Source organism: Oncorhynchus clarkii, chromosome 30 (genome assembly GCF_045791955.1).
Source record: "Oncorhynchus clarkii lewisi isolate Uvic-CL-2024 chromosome 30, UVic_Ocla_1.0, whole genome shotgun sequence".
NCBI classification, from domain to species: Eukaryota; Metazoa; Chordata; class Actinopteri; order Salmoniformes; family Salmonidae; genus Oncorhynchus; species Oncorhynchus clarkii.
The window spans coordinates 43177375-43196724 of record NC_092176.1 but is presented as its reverse complement, the minus strand read 5'-3'; the positions used below and the strand labels follow the sequence as shown (position 1 = coordinate 43196724).

At 50.1% G+C, this 19350-nt stretch overlaps 1 protein-coding gene across 1 annotated transcript in view; it reads left to right on the top strand.

Moving 5' to 3' along the window:
- Window positions 1-18528, top strand: part of LOC139390113 (sorting nexin-18-like) — a 26811-nt gene extending 8283 nt beyond the window's left edge. The window contains exon 3 of the mRNA XM_071137270.1: window positions 17812-18528. Coding sequence (XP_070993371.1) covers window positions 17812-18065 — 254 coding nt within the window. The 3' untranslated portion in view covers window positions 18066-18528. The remainder of the gene's footprint in view (window positions 1-17811) is intronic.
- Window positions 18529-19350: the final 822 nt, after the last annotated feature.

Here is a 19350-nt window from a genome sequence, read left to right as displayed (position 1 = left end):
AAAGCACCCCCATAACATGATGCTGCCACCACCGTGCTTCACGGTTGGGATGGTGATCTTCGGCTTGCAAGCATAACTCTTTTTTCCTCCAAACATAACGGTGGTCATTATGGTCAAACAGTTCTATTTTTGTTTCATCAGACCAGAGGACATTTCTCCAAAAAGTATGATCTTTGTCCCCATGTGCAGTTGCAAACCGTAGTCTGGCGTTTTTATGGCGTTTTTGGAGCAGTGGCTTCTTCCTTGCCGAGAGGCCTTTCAGGTTGTCGATATAGGACTCGTTTCACTGTGGATATAGATACTTTTGTACCTGTTTCCTCCAGCATCTTCACAAGGTCCTTTGCTGATGTTCTGGGATTGATTTGCACTCTTCGCACCAGAGCACGTTCATCTCTAGGAGACAGAACGCATCTCCATCCTGAGTGGTATGACAGCTGCGTGGTCCCATGGTGTTTATACTTGCGTACTGTTTGTACAGATGAATGTGGGACTTCAGGCATTTGGAAATTGCTTCCAAGGATTAACCAGACTTGTGGAGGTCTACAAAAAAAAATATTGGCTGATTTCTTTGGTTTTCCCATGATGTCAAGCAAAGAGGCACTGAGTTTGAAGGTAGGGCTTGAAATACATCCACAGGTACACCTCCAACTGATGTCAATTAGCCTATCAGAAGCTTCTAAAGCCATGACATAATTTTATGGAATTTTCCAAGCTGTTTAAAAGGCACAGTCATCTTAGTGTATGTAAACTTCTGACACACTGGAATTGTGATACAGTGAATTATAAGTTAAATAATCTGTCTGTAAACAATTGTTGGAAAAATTACTTGTCATGCACAAAGGAGATGTCCTAACCAACATGCCAAAACTACAGTTTGTTAACAAGAAATGTGTGTAGTGGTTGAAAAATTCCAACCTGAGTGAATGTAATCTTCTGACTTCAACTGATGTGTGTGTGTGTGTGTGTGTGTGTGTGTATATAGATAGATGCAAAGTTTGGTAACAGAATGACAGTAAATTTGATTTATGTGACCACGTTTTCAAAAAAACTCACATCTCGTCCACTTTTACGATTCAAAGATGTCTGCAATAAGAATGGGGTGTCAGCTATGACATGACACCTTGACTCTCTTTTGGGTTATTTTACTGCAGTAAGTGAAGTGGTTCAACACCCGGTAACAGAAGGACGGTAACATTGACATCATGGGTCCTTGATCTGTACTGTAGAGGAATGCATCATTCTGAACGTCGTTCTGTTCATGGTGATGTCGTCTCAATAGGTAGGAACATTTTAATATTCTCCAAATGCATGTTTTGGGAATTGTTCTACACACAGGTTATTATTCTAATGCCCCAAAAACAAGACCACATGTGGTTGATCCAGACCAAATCTGTACCAATCATCATGTCTATATTTTACACGTGTGGACATCACAGTTCGGCAGAGCAGGGTTCGGTCCTGGCAGAGCAGGGTTCGGCAGAGCAGGGTTTCGGTCCCGGTAGAGCAGAGCAGGGTTTCGGTCCCGGTAGAGCAGAGCAGGGTTCGGTCCCGGTAGAGCAGAGCAGGGTTCGGTCCCGGTAGAGCAGAGCAGGGTTCGGTCCCGGTAGAGCAGAGCAGGGTTCGGTTCCTGGCAGAGCAGAGCAGGGTTCGGTATCCGGCAGAGCAGAGCAGGGTTCGGTATCCGGCAGAGCAGAGCAGGGTTCGGTTCCTGGCAGAGCAGAGCAGGGTTCGGTATCCGGCAGAGCAGAGCAGGGTTCGGTATCCGGCAGAGCAGAGCAGGGTTCGGTATCCGGCAGAGCAGAGCAGGGTTCGGTATCCGGCAGAGCAGAGCAGGGTTCGGTATCCGGCAGAGCAGAGCAGGGTTCGGTATCCGGCAGAGCAGAGCAGGGTTCGGTATCCGGCAGAGCAGAGCAGGGTTCGGTATCCGGCAGAGCAGAGCAGGGTTCGGTATCCGGCAGAGCAGAGCAGGGTTCGGTATCCGGCAGAGCAGAGCAGGGTTCGGTATCCGGCAGAGCAGAGCAGGGTTCGGTATCCGGCAGAGCAGAGCAGGGTTCGGTATCCGGCAGAGCAGAGCAGGGTTCGGTATCCGGCAGAGCAGAGCAGGGTTCGGTATCCGGCAGAGCAGAGCAGGGTTCGGTATCCGGCAGAGCAGAGCAGGGTTCGGTATCCGGCAGAGCAGAGCAGGGTTCGGTATCCGGCAGAGCAGAGCAGGGTTCGGTATCCGGCAGAGCAGAGCAGGGTTCGGTATCCGGCAGAGCAGAGCAGGGTTCGGTATCCGGCAGAGCAGAGCAGGGTTCGGTATCCGGCAGAGCAGAGCAGGGTTCGGTCCCGGCAGAGCAGAGCAGGGTTCGGTCCCGGCAGAGCAGAGCAGGGTTCGGTCCCGGCAGAGCAGAGCAGAGCAGGGTTCGGTATCCGGCAGAGCAGAGCAGGGTTCGGTCCCGGCAGAGCAGAGCAGGGTTCGGTCCCGGCAGAGCAGAGCAGGGTTCGGTCCCGGCAGAGCAGAGCAGGGTTCGGTCCCGGCAGAGCAGAGCAGGGTTCGGTCCCGGCAGAGCAGAGCAGGGTTCGGTATCCGGCAGAGCAGAGCAGGGTTCGGTATCTGGCAGAGCAGAGCAGAGCAGGGTTCGGTATCCGGCAGAGCAGAGCAGAGCAGGGTTCGGTATCCGGCAGAGCAGAGCAGAGCAGGGTTCGGTCCCGGCAGAGCAGAGCAGAGCAGGGTTCGGTCCCGGCAGAGCAGAGCAGAGCAGGGTTCGGTATCCGGCAGAGCAGAGCAGTGCAGGGTTCGGTATCCGGCAGAGCAGTGCAGGGTTCGGTATCCGGCAGAGCAGAGCAGGGTTCGGTCCCGGCAGAGCAGAGCAGGGTTCGGTCCCGGCAGAGCAGAGCAGGGTTCGGTCCCGGCAGAGCAGAGCAGGATTCGGTCCCGGCAGAGCAGAGCAGGGTTCGGTCCCGGCAGAGCAGAACAGGGTTCGGTCCCGGCAGAGCAGAGCAGGGTTCGGTCCCGGCAGAGCAGAGCAGGGTTCGGTATCCGGCAGAGCAGGGTTCGGTATCCGGCAGAGCAGAGCAGAGCAGGGTTCGGTATCCGGCAGAGCAGAGCAGAGCAGGGTTCGGTCCCGGCAGAGCAGAGCAGAGCAGGGTTCGGTATCCGGCAGAGCAGAGCAGAGCAGGGTTCGGTATCCGGCAGAGCAGAGCAGGGTTCGGTCCCGGCAGAGCAGAGCAGAGCAGAGCAGGGTTCGGTATCCGGCAGAGCAGAGCAGGGTTCGGTATCCGGCAGAGCAGAGCAGGGTTCGGTATCCGGCAGAGCAGAGCAGAGCAGGGTTCGGTATCCGGCAGAGCAGAGCAGGGTTCGGTATCCGGCAGAGCAGAGCAGGGTTCGGTATCCGGCAGAGCAGAGCAGAGCAGGGTTCGGTATCCGGCAGAGCAGAGCAGAGCAGGGTTCGGTATCCGGCAGAGCAGAGCAGGGTTCGGTATCCGGCAGAGCAGAGCAGGGTTCGGTATCCGGCAGAGCAGAGCAGGGTTCGGTTCCTGGCAGAGCAGAGCAGGGTTCGGTATCCGGCAGAGCAGAGCAGGGTTCGGTATCCGGCAGAGCAGAGCAGGGTTCGGTATCCGGCAGAGCAGAGCAGGGTTCGGTATCCGGCAGAGCAGAGCAGGGTTCGGTATCCGGCAGAGCAGAGCAGGGTTCGGTATCCGGCAGAGCAGAGCAGGGTTCGGTATCCGGCAGAGCAGAGCAGGGTTCGGTATCCGGCAGAGCAGAGCAGGGTTCGGTATCCGGCAGAGCAGAGCAGGGTTCGGTATCCGGCAGAGCAGAGCAGGGTTCGGTATCCGGCAGAGCAGAGCAGGGTTCGGTATCCGGCAGAGCAGAGCAGAGCAGGGTTCGGTATCCGGCAGAGCAGAGCAGGGTTCGGTATCCGGCAGAGCAGAGCAGGGTTCGGTATCCGGCAGAGCAGAGCAGAGCAGGGTTCGGTATCCGGCAGAGCAGAGCAGAGCAGGGTTCGGTATCCGGCAGAGCAGAGCAGGGTTCGGTATCCGGCAGAGCAGAGCAGGGTTCGGTATCCGGCAGAGCAGAGCAGGGTTCGGTTCCTGGCAGAGCAGAGCAGGGTTCGGTATCCGGCAGAGCAGAGCAGGGTTCGGTATCCGGCAGAGCAGAGCAGGGTTCGGTATCCGGCAGAGCAGAGCAGGGTTCGGTATCCGGCAGAGCAGAGCAGGGTTCGGTATCCGGCAGAGCAGAGCAGGGTTCGGTATCCGGCAGAGCAGAGCAGGGTTCGGTATCCGGCAGAGCAGAGCAGGGTTCGGTATCCGGCAGAGCAGAGCAGGGTTCGGTATCCGGCAGAGCAGAGCAGGGTTCGGTATCCGGCAGAGCAGAGCAGGGTTCGGTATCCGGCAGAGCAGAGCAGGGTTCGGTATCCGGCAGAGCAGAGCAGGGTTCGGTATCCGGCAGAGCAGAGCAGGGTTCGGTATCCGGCAGAGCAGAGCAGGGTTCGGTATCCGGCAGAGCAGAGCAGGGTTCGGTATCCGGCAGAGCAGAGCAGGGTTCGGTATCCGGCAGAGCAGAGCAGGGTTCGGTATCCGGCAGAGCAGAGCAGGGTTCGGTATCCGGCAGAGCAGAGCAGGGTTCGGTATCCGGCAGAGCAGAGCAGGGTTCGGTATCCGGCAGAGCAGAGCAGGGTTCGGTATCCGGCAGAGCAGAGCAGGGTTCGGTCCCGGCAGAGCAGAGCAGGGTTCGGTCCCGGCAGAGCAGAGCAGGGTTCGGTCCCGGCAGAGCAGAGCAGGGTTCGGTCCCGGCAGAGCAGAGCAGGGTTCGGTATCCGGCAGAGCAGAGCAGGGTTCGGTCCCGGCAGAGCAGAGCAGGGTTCGGTCCCGGCAGAGCAGAGCAGGGTTCGGTCCCGGCAGAGCAGAGCAGGGTTCGGTCCCGGCAGAGCAGAGCAGGGTTCGGTCCCGGCAGAGCAGAGCAGGGTTCGGTATCCGGCAGAGCAGAGCAGGGTTCGGTATCCGGCAGAGCAGAGCAGAGCAGGGTTCGGTATCCGGCAGAGCAGAGCAGAGCAGGGTTCGGTATCCGGCAGAGCAGAGCAGAGCAGGATTCGGTCCCGGCAGAGCAGAGCAGAGCAGGGTTCGGTCCCGGCAGAGCAGAGCAGAGCAGGGTTCGGTCCCGGCAGAGCAGAGCAGAGCAGGGTTCGGTATCCGGCAGAGCAGAGCAGTGCAGGGTTCGGTATCCGGCAGAGCAGAGCAGGGTTCGGTCCCGGCAGAGCAGAGCAGGGTTCGGTCCCGGCAGAGCAGAGCAGGGTTCGGTCCCGGCAGAGCAGAGCAGGGTTCGGTCCCGGCAGAGCAGAGCAGGGTTCGGTCCCGGCAGAGCAGAGCAGGGTTCGGTCCCGGCAGAGCAGAACAGGGTTCGGTCCCGGCAGAGCAGAGCAGGGTTCGGTCCCGGCAGAGCAGAGCAGGGTTCGGTATCCGGCAGAGCAGGGTTCGGTATCCGGCAGAGCAGAGCAGAGCAGGGTTCGGTATCCGGCAGAGCAGAGCAGAGCAGGGTTCGGTATCCGGCAGAGCAGAGCAGGGTTCGGTATCCGGCAGAGCAGAGCAGGGTTCGGTCCCGGCAGAGCAGAGCAGGGTTCGGTCCCGGCAGAGCAGAGCAGGGTTCGGTCCCGGCAGAGCAGAGCAGGGTTCGGTCCCGGCAGAGCAGAGCAGGGTTCGGTCCCGGCAGAGCAGAGCAGAGCAGGGTTCGGTATCCGGCAGAGCAGAGCAGGGTTCGGTCCCGGCAGAGCAGAGCAGGGTTCGGTCCCGGCAGAGCAGAGCAGGGTTCGGTCCCGGCAGAGCAGAACAGGGTTCGGTCCCGGCAGAGCAGAGCAGGGTTCGGTCCCGGCAGAGCAGAGCAGGGTTCGGTATCCGGCAGAGCAGAGCAGGGTTCGGTATCCGGCAGAGCAGAGCAGAGCAGGGTTCGGTATCCGGCAGAGCAGAGCAGAGCAGGGTTCGGTATCCGGCAGAGCAGAGCAGAGCAGGGTTCGGTCCCGGCAGAGCAGAGCAGAGCAGGGTTCGGTCCCGGCAGAGCAGAGCAGAGCAGGGTTCGGTCCCGGCAGAGCAGAGCAGAGCAGGGTTCGGTATCCGGCAGAGCAGAGCAGTGCAGGGTTCGGTATCCGGCAGAGCAGAGCAGGGTTCGGTCCCGGCAGAGCAGAGCAGGGTTCGGTCCCGGCAGAGCAGAGCAGGGTTCGGTCCCGGCAGAGCAGAGCAGGGTTCGGTCCCGGCAGAGCAGAGCAGGGTTCGGTCCCGGCAGAGCAGAACAGGGTTCGGTCCCGGCAGAGCAGAGCAGGGTTCGGTCCCGGCAGAGCAGAGCAGGGTTCGGTATCCGGCAGAGCAGGGTTCGGTATCCGGCAGAGCAGAGCAGAGCAGGGTTCGGTATCCGGCAGAGCAGAGCAGAGCAGGGTTCGGTCCCGGCAGAGCAGAGCAGAGCAGGGTTCGGTATCCGGCAGAGCAGAGCAGAGCAGGGTTCGGTATCCGGCAGAGCAGAGCAGAGCAGGGTTCGGTATCCGGCAGAGCAGAGCAGGGTTCGGTCCCGGCAGAGCAGAGCAGAGCAGGGTTCGGTATCCGGCAGAGCAGAGCAGGGTTCGGTATCCGGCAGAGCAGAGCAGGGTTCGGTATCCGGCAGAGCAGAGCAGAGCAGGGTTCGGTATCCGGCAGAGCAGAGCAGAGCAGGGTTCGGTATCCGGCAGAGCAGAGCAGGGTTCGGTATCCGGCAGAGCAGAGCAGAGCAGGGTTCGGTATCCGGCAGAGCAGAGCAGAGCAGGGTTCGGTATCCGGCAGAGCAGAGCAGAGCAGGGTTCGGTATCCGGCAGAGCAGAGCAGAGCAGGGTTCGGTATCCGGCAGAGCAGAGCAGGGTTCGGTATCCGGCAGAGCAGAGCAGAGCAGGGTTCGGTATCCGGCAGAGCAGAGCAGAGCAGGGTTCGGTATCCGGCAGAGCAGGGTTCGGTATCCGGCAGAGCAGAGCAGGGTTCGGTATCCGGCAGAGCAGGGTTCGGTATCCGGCAGAGCAGGGTTCGGTATCCGGCAGAGCAGGGTTCGGTATCCGGCAGAGCAGGTTTTTTAAAATGTTTTATTGTAGTATTTATTTAACCTTTCATTTAACAAGGCAAGTCAGCAGAGTAGAGTTCAGCACAGGAAAAATAATAATAGTCATTGAGTAGTAACAATTAACAGGACACTACAGTAAGAAATGAACCAGGACAATAATGAAATAGTGACAAAGACACAGGAAGCAATGATAATGCTGTGTTTGGTCATTCCACTGGCTGGCCCTACGGTGTGGCAGGTGCTATATATTCTGCAACTAATATGGCACAAAGATACTTGATTTTCTGGTTTTGTTTTCAAAATGTTTTTGTTTTCAATTTTGTAAAATACATTGCTGATAAGTCTATCGTTCTCTCAGTGTAGGAGAAAATACAGCCTCTCTCTTCCTGTCTCTCTCCCTCTCTCTCTCTCTCGCTCTCCCTCTTCTCTTGCTCGCTCTCACTTCTCTCTCCCTATTTCTCTCTGTTCTCTCCTTGTCTCGCTCTCCCTGTTCTCTCGCTCTCTCTCTCTCACTTCTCTCTCCCTCTTTCTCTCTCTGTTCTCTCCTTCTCTCTCTCTCTCCCCGTCTCTCTGTTTTCTACTTCTCTCTCTCTCTCGTTTGTCTGTGTATCTGTATTAATCTGTTCCGCATTAGAGATTCTGTGGATCTGGGTTAAACCTCAGCAGTGGAGCAGAGATATTTCCAAGATGAGGGGGGGGGGGCTTATTTTAGGGAATGTCAGCATGTTTTCCACGCTTCATGCACAAGTCTGTCTGTGGTATGTCTGAACAGAATACTGTAGAATGAAATAGATTTATTGTCCTCTGAGCAGGAAATTGTTTTTCATAAGCTTGTACATTTTACACAAACCTCAAACCAACATCAAACCTACGGCTCATCACTCAGACATAGGGATGGGCATTTTACATTTTTTGGACTGTTAGAGCAATTTTTTTTCACAATTTATTTTTTATTTTTCTGTAATATATATATATATATATATGTACAGTGGGGCAAAAAAGTATTTAGTCAGCCACCAATTGTGCAAGTTCTCCCACTTAAAAAGATGAGGCCTGTAATTGTCATCATAGGTACACTTCAACTATGACAGACAAAATGAGATTTTTTTTCCAGAAAATCACATTGTAGGATTTTAAATGTATTTATTTGCAAATTATAGTGTTTCTAGCACAAGGCCCACACCATATTTTTTTTTTTTTTGCATTTATCTATATGCCAACAGATCAACCATTACAGATAACAAATCCTAATTGCTAAATTGCCCCATATATACAGTGCATTCAGAAAGTATTCAGACCCCTTGACTTTGTCCACATTTTGTTTACGTTACAGCCTCTAAAAGATATGACATCCTCCCAACTAGCTAGCTAGTTAATGTTAGACTAATGTGTTTATTTTGTGGGTTTTTTAGCTTGCTAAATAAATAGCTACGCTAGCCATGAGGTGTCAAATGCAAACGGTGCATAGGCGATATTGAAAAAAATCCAAAACGAAATCGTGGGCCAGACGGCCTATTTGTTTTTACAATTCTTTTTACAACTGCTACCCAAACTGGCCATTGTTTTTATTAGAAAAAAAAAAGCCCTTTTTTATAATGTCCACTTATACTGTAGGATAGCATTTAACATATTAAAACAACAGATAAATCACTTTTGTCCTGCCTTTGCTGCTATGCTTGCAGATGTGTATAATAATGCAAAAGTGTTTACCTCCAAATAACAACAATATAGGTTGTTTTGTAACCATTTTAATCTTTTTAAAACGTGTTTTTCCCTTTTTGCACTTTTTTGAGGATATATTATCGGGCTTTAAAAACCAAAGCCAGACTGCAACATTTTAGTAGCCTAGCTAGGACTGTGGCACGTGTCTGTACACTCTCCTTCCGCTGCGCGCTGTAAACCGGACACACGAACGTTTGCGTCAGTTGAATTCACCTACGCAAGCGCATCAGGCTGTAATTTCATAAAGTACATGACTCACTTGTGTGTCCCTTTTTTTTTTTTTTTGTTGCCCGCGGGCTTTGTGTTTGGCCACGTTATGACTGCCCTTTGCTAGTGAGATTGTATTGACATTCCCAGCCTTAGTTTACAGTCATTTAAACCAAAACATTGCATCCGATTGGCTGGAGGCAGAAAAAAACAGTGTACCAGACCAGCTGTGATTTACAACCTGATAGCAATATTATTGTTGGACTACCAAGAAATGTATTGGTGAATTATTAAATTAAATAATGCATTGAACTGCATCTATTCTGCCAACAATTCCTTACTATGTCATGGAACGTTGAGTCACACAGAACCCTTTTTTTTTCTCCAAACCTCTTGATAAAGTTGGTTTTGAAGAATATCGATATCTTTGTTTTTGTTTCATATCTGCAAAAGTAGTTTTAAACGCTGTCAGTTTTCTCTTTAAATGATAGATGTTCGCTTTTGTTGCACACGGCATTGAGAAGGGACCATTGCACTTCTATTGCAAAAACAGACATCTCCCATTTTCTTGTGGAGTCTGGAATGGAGTAGAATAGATTATAATGAATGATGATGATCTGTGTCAGGTCTGAATAGAGTGGACTTGAATAGATGTATTTCCTAGGAGAACGTAACTATTTCCTGCAGGGTTGTTAAACTTTACACAAACACCAAACCAATGTATAATCATTAGGGCGCAGCGGTCTAAGGCACCACTACAGACACCCTGGTTCGATTCCAGGCTGTATCACAACCGGCCGTGATTGGGAGGGTTTAGCTGGGGTGGGCCGTCATTGTAAATAAGAATTTGTTCTTTAAAACTAACTTGCCTAGTTAAATAAAGGTTACATTAAAAAAATATGTTTCTTACACATGGAGAAATGACCATTAGACCTCTATTGCAAAAACAGACATTTCCTGTTTCCTGTGAGGTCTATGTGAGAGAGCAGACAACAGAGTGCAACGTCAGTGTATTTACGTTCTCTTGATGATTGGCCAATGAAAGGTCTTCCTGTCAGGGACAGACCAATCCCAGCTCTTTTATTTTGACAGAGGCAATTACTCATGGTGACTGAGTTCACTAAATGACACCAAATCCCGGGGCAGAATCATGCAGGAAGGTTGGCTGCATGCCTGAAAGGTGAGGATAGTTTCACTCCCTCCCCCTGAAAGACCAACAACATGTCTGAACTCATGAGGGATTTCACTGGTTCTGAGATGGCTGTCCCGTGACTGGGGTCACACGGGTTCTGAGATGGGTGACTAGGGTTTCACTAGTCCCCCCCCCCCCCCCCCCCCCCCCCCCTTAATGATTTAGAACAGACCTGTGTAGGGTTGCGAATATTCAAAAACGTTCCCAAATTCCCATAATTCCCTGTTTTTATCAGAAATCCTAGTTGGGTGGATGACTTCTGTAATGAGGAGGGAATCGACTGTGAGGGAATCCTTTGGGCTCCCGAGTGGTGCAGTGGTCTAAGGCACTGCAATTCAAATCAAATTTTATTGGGTCACATAACACATGGGTTAGCAGATGTTAATGCGAGTGTAGCAAAATGCTTGTGCTTCTAGTTCCGACCGTGCAGTAATATCTAACAAGTCATCTAACAATTTCACAACCACTACCTTATACACACACAAGTGTAAAGGAATGAATAAGAATATGTACATATAAATATATGGATGAGCGATGGCCGAACGGCATAGGCAAGATGCAGTAGATGATATAGAGTACAGTATATACATATGAGATGAGTAATGTAGGGTATGCAAACATTATATAAAGTAGCATTGTTTAAAGTGACTAGTGATACATTTATTACATCCAATTTTTTATTATTAAAGTGGCTGGAGTTGAGTCAGTATGTTGGCAGCAGCCACTCAATGTTAGGGATGGCTGTTTAACAGTCTGATGGCCTTGAGATAGAAGCTGTTTTTTTAGTCTCTCGGTCTCAGCTTTGATGCACCTGTACTAGAGGTCGACCGATTATGATTTTTCAACGCCGATATCGATTATTGGAGGACCCAAAAAAAAGCCGATACCGATTTAATCGTCCGATTTCTTTTAAAATGTATTTATTTGTAATAATGACAATTACAACAATACTGAATGAACACTTATTTTAACCTAAAATAATACATCAATAAAATCAATTTAGCCTCAAATAAATAATGAAACATGTTTAATTTGGTTTAAATAATGCAAAAACAAAGTGTTGGAGAAGAAAGTAAAAGTGCAATATGTGCCATGTAAGAAAGCTAACGTTTCAGTTCCTTGCTCAGAACATGAAAACATATGAAAGCTGGTGGTTCCTTTTAACATGAGTCTTCAATATTCCCAGGTAAGAAGTTTTAGGTTGTAGTTATTATAGGAATTATAGGACTATTTCCCTCTATACCATTTGTATTTCATTAACCTTTGACTATTGGATGTTCTTAAAGGCACTATAGTATTGCCGCTCCTCCCTGGGCTCGAACCAGCAACACAACGACAACAGCCACCCCCGAAGCAGCGTTACCCATGCAGAGCAAGGGAAACAACCACTCCAAGTCTCAGAGCGAGTGACCTTTGAAACGCTATTAGCTAACTAGCTAGCCATTTCACATCGGTTACACCAGCCTAATCTCGGGAGTTGATAGGCTTGAAGTCATAAACAGCTGCTGGCAAACACACGAAAGTGCTGTTTAAATGAATGCTTATGAGCCTGCTGGTACCTACCACCGCTCAGTCAGACTGCTCCATCAAATCATAGACTTAGTTATAACATGATAACCCAGAAATACGAGCCTTAGGTCATTAATATGGTCAAATCCGGAAACTATCATCTCGAAAACAAGACGTTTATTCTTTCAGTTAAATACGGAACCGTTCCGTATTTTATCTAACGGATGGCATCCATAAGTCTAAATATTCCTGTTACATTGAACAACCTTCAATGTTATGTCATAATTAAGTACAATTCTGGCAAATTAGTTCGCAACGAGCCAGGCTAACCAAACTGTTGCATATAACCTGACTCTGCGTGCAATGAACTCAAGAGAAGTGACACAATTTCACCTGGTTAATATTGCCTGCTAACCTGGATTTCTTTTAGCTAAATATGCAGGTTTAAAAATATATACTTCTGTGTATTAATTTTAAGAAAGGCATTGATGTTTATGGTTAGGTACATTCGGCTCCCAGCTCTATTGAAATGAGCTAATGTAGGACTAAGCTATGCTTCCTCCCAAGCCCCACCAAAAGAACACAACAGGGAAGTAGAACACTGCTTTTAGCAGTAGGTCGAACCAACCAAACCTGGTTCTCTGCTCCATGAATCTGAGGCATCGCAATCAAACAGTAGTTTAACTAGTCCTACATGTTGAACACATCCTACAAAAGCCAACATCAGACACTTGTTGCATTTGCTTGTTTCACACCAGAGTCAGACCCCAGGTAATTTGAGGAGAGTAAGGTTAGGGAGAGGAGGGAGAGTAGAGAGATAGGGTTAGGATGAGAGAGAGAGAGTAGGGTTAGGATGAGAGAGTAGGGTTAGGAAGAGTAGGGTTAGGATGAGAGAGTAGGGTTAGGATGAGAGAGTAGGGTTAGGGAGAGGAGGGTTAGGATGAGAGAGAGAGTAGGGTTAGGATGAGAGAGAGAGTAGGGTTAGGATGAGAGAGAGAGTAGGGTTAGGATGAGAGAGAGAGTAGGGTTAGGATGAGAGAGAGAGTAGGGTTAGGATGAGAGAGAGAGAGTAGGGTTAGGATGAGAGAGAGAGTAGGGTTAGGATGAGAGAGAGAGTAGGGTTAGGATGAGAGAGAGAGAGTAGGGTTAGGATGAGAGAGAGAGTAGGGTTAGAGAGAGTAGGGTTAGAGAGAGTATGGTTAGGATGAGAGAGAGAGTAGGGTTAGGATGAGAGAGAGAGTAGGGTTAGGAAGAGTAGGGTTAGGATGAGAGAGAGAGTAGGGTTAGGATGAGAGAGAGAGTAGGGTTAGGATGAGAGAGAGAGTAGGGTTAGGAAGAGTAGGGTTAGGATGAGAGAGAGAGTAGGGTTAGGATGAGAGAGAGAGTAGGGTTAGGAAGAGTAGGGTTAGGATGAGAGAGAGAGTAGTGTTTGGAAGAGTAGGGTTAGGATGAGAGAGAGAGTAGGGTTAGGATGAGAGAGAGAGTAGGGTTAGGATGAGAGAGAGTAGGGTTAGGAAGAGTAGGGTTAGGATGAGAGAGAGAGTAGGGTTAGGAAGAGTAGGGTTAGGATGAGAGAGAGAGTAGGGTTAGGAAGAGTAGGGTTAGGATGAGAGAGAGAGTAGGGTTAGGAAGAGTAGGGTTAGGATGAGAGAGAGAGTAGGGTTAGGAAGAGTAGGGTTAGGAAGAGTAGGGTTAGGATGAGAGAGAGAGAGTAGGGTTAGGATGAGAGAGAGAGTAGGGTTAGGAAGAGTAGGGTTAGGATGAGAGAGAGAGTAGGGTTAGGATGAGAGAGAGAGTAGGGTTAGGAAGAGTAGGGTTAGGATGAGAGAGAGAGTAGGGTTAGGATGAGAGAGAGAGTAGGGTTAGGAAGAGTAGGGTTAGGATGAGAGAGAGAGTAGGGTTAGGATGAGAGAGAGAGTAGGGTTAGGAAGAGTAGGGTTAGGATGAGAAAGAGAGTAGGGTTAGGAAGAGTAGGGTTAGGATGAGAGAGAGAGTAGGGTTAGGATGAGAGAGAGAGTAGGGTTAGGAAGAGTAGGGTTAGGATGAGAGAGAGAGTAGGGTTAGGAAGAGTAGGGTTAGGGTGAGAGAGAGAGTAGGGTTAGGATGAGAGAGAGAGTAGGGTTAGGAAGAGTAGGGTTAGGATGAGAGAGAGAGTAGGGTTAGGAAGAGTAGGGTTAGGATGAGAGAGAGAGTAGGGTTAGGATGAGAGAGTAGGGTTAGGATGAGAGAGAGAGAGAGTAGGGTTAGGAAGAGTAGGGTTAGGATGAGAGCGAGAGTAGGGTTAGGATGAGTGCGAGAGTAGGGTTAGGATGAGAGCGAGAGTAGGGTTAGGATGAGAGCGAGAGTAGTGTTAGGAAGAGTAGGGTTAGGAAGAGTAGGGTTAGGATGAGAGAGAGAGTAGGGTTAGGATGAGAGAGTAGGGTTAGGATGAGAGAGAGAGAGAGAGAGAGAGAGAGAGAGAGAGTAGTGTTAGGAAGAGTAGGGTTAGGATGAGAGCGAGAGTAGGGTTAGGATGAGAGCGAGAGTAGGGTTAGGATGAGAGCGAGAGTAGGGTTAGGATGAGAGCGAGAGTAGGGTTAGGATGAGAGCGAGAGTAGGGTTAGGATGAGAACGAGAGTAGGGTTGGGAAGAGAGAGAGTAGGGTTAGAGAGTAGGGTTAGGAAGAGAGTAGGGTTAGGAAGAGAGAGAGTAGGGTTAGGAAGAGAGAATAGGGGGAGAGAGTAGGGTTAGGGGGAGAGAGAATAGGGTTAGAGAGAGGGGTTAGGGGGAGAGAGAGAGTAGGGTGAGAGAGAGAGTAGGAGGAGAGAGAGAGTAGGGTTAGGGGGAGGGAGAGAGAGAGAGTAGGGTTAGAGGGTTGAGAGGGAGAGTAGGGTTAGAGGGTTGAGAGGGAGAGTAGGGTTAGGGGGAGAGAGAGAGAGTGGAGGGAGGGAGAGAGAGAGAGTAGGGTTGGAGAGAGAGGGATTAGAGAGAGAGGAGGGTTAGAGAGATAGGGATTAGAGAGAGAGTGGGTTATGGGGAGAGAGTAGGGTTATGGGGAGAGAGTAGGGTTATGGGGAGAGAGTAGGGTTATGGGGAGAGAGTAGGGTTATGGGGAGAGAGTAGGGTTATGGGGAGAGAGTAGGGTTAGGGGGAGAGAGCGAGAGTAGGGTGAGGGGGAGAGAGCGAGAGTAGGGTGAGGGGGAGAGAGAGAGAGAGTAGGGTGAGGGGGAGAGAGAGAGTAGGGTTAGGGGGAGAGAGAGCGAGTAGGGTGAGGGGAGGGAGAGTTGGGTTAGGGAGCGAGGGAGAGGGTGGTTAGGGAGAGGGAGTTTCTGATTCTGTGCTAATTATTTGTGCACGCTTCAGTCAAGCAGAAACTAAGTGGGATGCAGCTGTCTGGTCAGCTGGGTCACACATTGTTTAGGCATACAACTTGGCAACGAAAGGGGTGAAGTAGTGTGATGGTGAGAACCAAAACCTGTGCCTCCTTTCTAAAAGGGAGGTTCAGTAAGGTCTTGTTTAGCCTGCCATATTTGTTGAATATAACTTAATATTCACAATATTGTTTGTTTAGGTTAATGAAGTAGCATTGCTTTTGCATGTACATTAAGAGTATCCTAAATTGATAAAAATACAAACAAATGAATTCCCCTTCCCTTTTTCTGTTGGCTTCTGTCAGTGCCCCGGGAACTCTGTCAGTGCCCCGGGAACTCTGTCAGTGCCCCGGAACTCTGTCAGTGCCCCGGAACTCTGTCAGTGCCCCGGGAACTCTGTCAGTGCCCCGGGAACTCTGTCAGTGCCCCGGGAACTCTGTCAGTGCCCCGGGAACTCTGTCAGTGCCCCGGGAACTCTGTCAGTGCCCCGGGAACTCTGTCAGTGCCCCGGGAACTCTGTCAGTGCCCCGGAACTCTGTCAGTGCCCCGGGAACTCTGTCAGTGCCCCGGGAACTCTGTCAGTGCCCCGGAACTCTGTCAGTGCCCCGGGAACTCTGTCAGTGCCCCGGGAACTCTGTCAGTGCCCCAGAACTCTGTCAGTGCCCCGGGAACTCTGTCAGTGCCCCCGGAACTCTGTCAGTGCCCCGGGAACTCTGTCAGTGCCCCGGGAACTCTGTCAGTGCCCCGGGAACTCTGTCAGTGCCCCGGGAACTCTGTCAGTGCCCCGGGAACTCTGTCAGTGCCCCGGGAACTCTGTCAGTGCCCCCGGAACTCTGTCAGTGCCCCGGGAACTCTGTCAGTGCCCCGGGAACTCTGTCAGTGCCCCGGGAACTCTGTCAGTGCCCCGGGAACTCTGTCAGTGCCCCGGGAACTCTGTCAGTGCCCCGGAACTCTGTCAGTGCCCCGGAACTCTGTCAGTGCCCCGGGAACTCTGTCAGTGCCCCGGAACTCTGTCAGTGCCCCGGGAACTCTGTCAGTGCCCCAGAACTCTGTCAGTGCCCCAGAACTCTGTCAGTGCCCCGGGAACTCTGTCAGTGCCCCCGGAACTCTGTCAGTGCCCCGGGAACTCTGTCAGTGCCCCGGGAACTCTGTCAGTGCCCCGGGAACTCTGTCAGTGCCCCGGGAACTCTGTCAGTGCCCCGGAAACTCTGTCAGTGCCCCGGAACTCTGTCAGTGCCCCGGGAACTCTGTCAGTGCCCCGGGAACTCTGTCAGTGCCCCGGGAACTCTGTCAGTGCCCCGGGAACTCTGTCAGTGCCCCGGGAACTCTGTCAGTGCCCCGGGAACTCTGTCAGTGCCCCGGAACTCTGTCAGTGCCCCGGGAACTCTGTCAGTGCCCCGGGAACTCTGTCAGTGCCCCTGGAACTCTATCATTGCCCTGGACTGTATTCATTGTTTGAAAAGCCATGCTGCGTTGTAATGCTTTAAATCCCCTCCATGGCTATAGACCAGGCCTGTGCGGTAATACATGAGTATTTTTAGCTTTTACTTCCCCCTTTCAGACCCATTATCATAGCCAATAATAATGCCCACAGACTCGGGCCTAGTCAGATCTCAGGCCGATGGGAACCGGTTGTTCATGCCAGGAAGACTATTTTTGGGTTGAGCCCTCGGTGTCATCGAGCCTGTTGTAGATCTATAATGATCTGTTATGAGAGGTTTTAATGGAAGTCTCTTTATGTGTTAGGCTGTGTAATATAATGTTATGTCTGTGTAATGGTAAAGTAATGTTGTTGTGACTGTTTCAACATGCTAATGGTTTTGTTTCCCTGGACTGTTTCCACATGCTAATGGTTTTGTTTCCCTGGACTGTTTCCACATGCTAATGGTTTTGTTTCCCTGGACTGTTTCCACATGCTAATGGTTTTGTTTCCCTGGACTGTTTCCACATGCTAATGGTTTTGTTTCCCTGGACTGTTTCCACATGCTAATGGTTTTGTTTCCCTGGACTGTTTCCACATGCTAATGGTTTTGTTTCCCTGGTACTGTTTCCACATGCTAATGTTTTAGCATTTGTAGCACACTTATCATTTAAGTTATGAGACCAATATTAGCGGTTTTTATTTTTTTTCACATCATGTCCAAATTAACGGAAAATATCTCAAATTCATTGTGAAGCTCAACACAGTTGCTTATAGGCGTTTTGAACATGTGTGGAAAAAGTCTGATATTTGTGCCACAAAATGCTAAAATGTTAGCATGTTGGCACAGTGTTAGGGGAAACTAAACCAAAGCATGTATTTCTGTCACACCTTGTCCAAAGACAACGTACAGGGTGAGGAAACCATTGTCATGTTGTAATTTGGGTTAACTATGCCTTTTTAATGAAGTCGATAAAAATGGCAACTCAGACTATTTTCCCCACGCTATGCACATATGTGAACTTGCTGTCAATTGAGACTTAACCCTCTATTCTGTTGTTTCCTCTCTCTCCTGGACCACTGACCCTCTCCTCTCTCTCCTGGACCACTGACCCTCTCCTCTCTCTCCTGGACCACTGACCCTCTCCTCTCTCTCCTGGACCACTGACCCTCTCCTCTCTCTCCTGGAGGACTGACCCTCTCCTCTCTCTCCTGGAGGACTGACCCTCTCCTCTCTCTCCAGGACCACTGACCCTCTCCTCTCTCTCCAGGACCACTGACCCTCTCCTCTCTCCTCTCTCTCCTGGAGTACTGACCCTCTCCTGGAGTACTGACCCTCTCCTCTCTCCTCTCTCTCCAGGAGCACTTACCAAGGTGAAGGAGTCCCAGAAGCACGTTGAGGAAGGCAAGATGGACGCTCCCCAGGCGGACGGCGTCAACGAGCGCTGTAACATCATCTCCTTCGCCACGCTGGCAGAGATCCAGCACTTCCATCAGGTCCGGGTGAGGGACTTCAAGGCCCAGATGCAGCAGTATCTAACCGAGCAGATTGGCTTCTTCAAGAAGATCACCGGAAAGCTGGAGGAGGCCCTGCAGAAGTATGACAATGCTTAGAGTAGAGGGGGGAGACTAATAGACACCCCTGATTGGTCTAAATCCGATTGACCACGTTCTGATTGGTCGAGATCTCATATCCGACCCCTTCCCCGATTGGTCCAGAAATGACCCTTGACCTCCCTCAGTCGGCCAATCATTGAAGCCCCAGGTGGACATTACCTTCAACTGCCAAACAGCAATACAATCCACTGTGAGAAGACACAGACAACACTGACCGACCTGGATAGTCCCCTGAAGGCTGGATGTTGATTCCATGTATGGTGGCTACTGTTTTGAAGGGGCTTGAGTTGACGTCTGGCTTTGTTTAAATGGGTTTTAATGCAGTGTTGTTTTTCCTGGATCAAAATGGGGCTTGGGTGGTGGGTGTGGCAAGGGCGTGGCCATGGGCGTGACAAAATGTATCTGTTTTAAAGCTAATCTCCTGCAATTCTACACATTTTGCCATGTAGCTATGAGAACATTTGCAGTTTTTTAAAGCTTATATCCTATAATTCTACACATTTTGCCATGTGGCTGAGAGAACATTTGCAGTTTTTTAAAGCTTATATCCTATAATTCTACACATTTTGCCATGTGGCTGAGAGAACATTTGCAGTTTTTTAAAGCTTATATCCTATAATTCTACACATTTTGCCATGTGGCTGAGAGAACATTTGCAGTTTTTTAAAGCTTATATCCTATAATTCTACACATTTTGCCATGTGGCTGAGAGAACATTTGCAGTTTTTTAAAGCTTATATCCTATAATTCTACACATTTCGCCATGTGGTTTATGCTGTCTGAGTGGCTCAAACATTCTAATGAAATTAATGGGGGCCCCATTCCATGACAAATATTCCTGAATGCATCATTTTTTTATTTTAGATTCTCCCTGACAGTCTGGCTTTTGTTATGGTGATTGTTACTTTTTAAAGAGGCTGTTATTTAAGATATATATATATATATATATATATATATTAGTTTTTCTACATACTTTATATCTTGTTTTAGTCGTTTTAAGTTTACACTGAAATTTTTTTTTCCATATTTTTTTTTATTTTACTGTTTGGCCATAGACGGTCCGAAAACAACACTGAGGCAGCGAACAGCCCAATGCTTTTCTATGTAGAGAAAACACTGAGGCAGCGAACCGCCCAATGCTTTTCTATGTAGAGAAAACACTGAGGCAGCGAACAGCCCAATGCTTTTCTATGTAGAGAAAACACTGAGGCAGCGAACAGCCCAATGCTTTTCTATGTAGAGAAAACACTGAGGCAGCGAACAGCCCAATGCTTTTCTATGT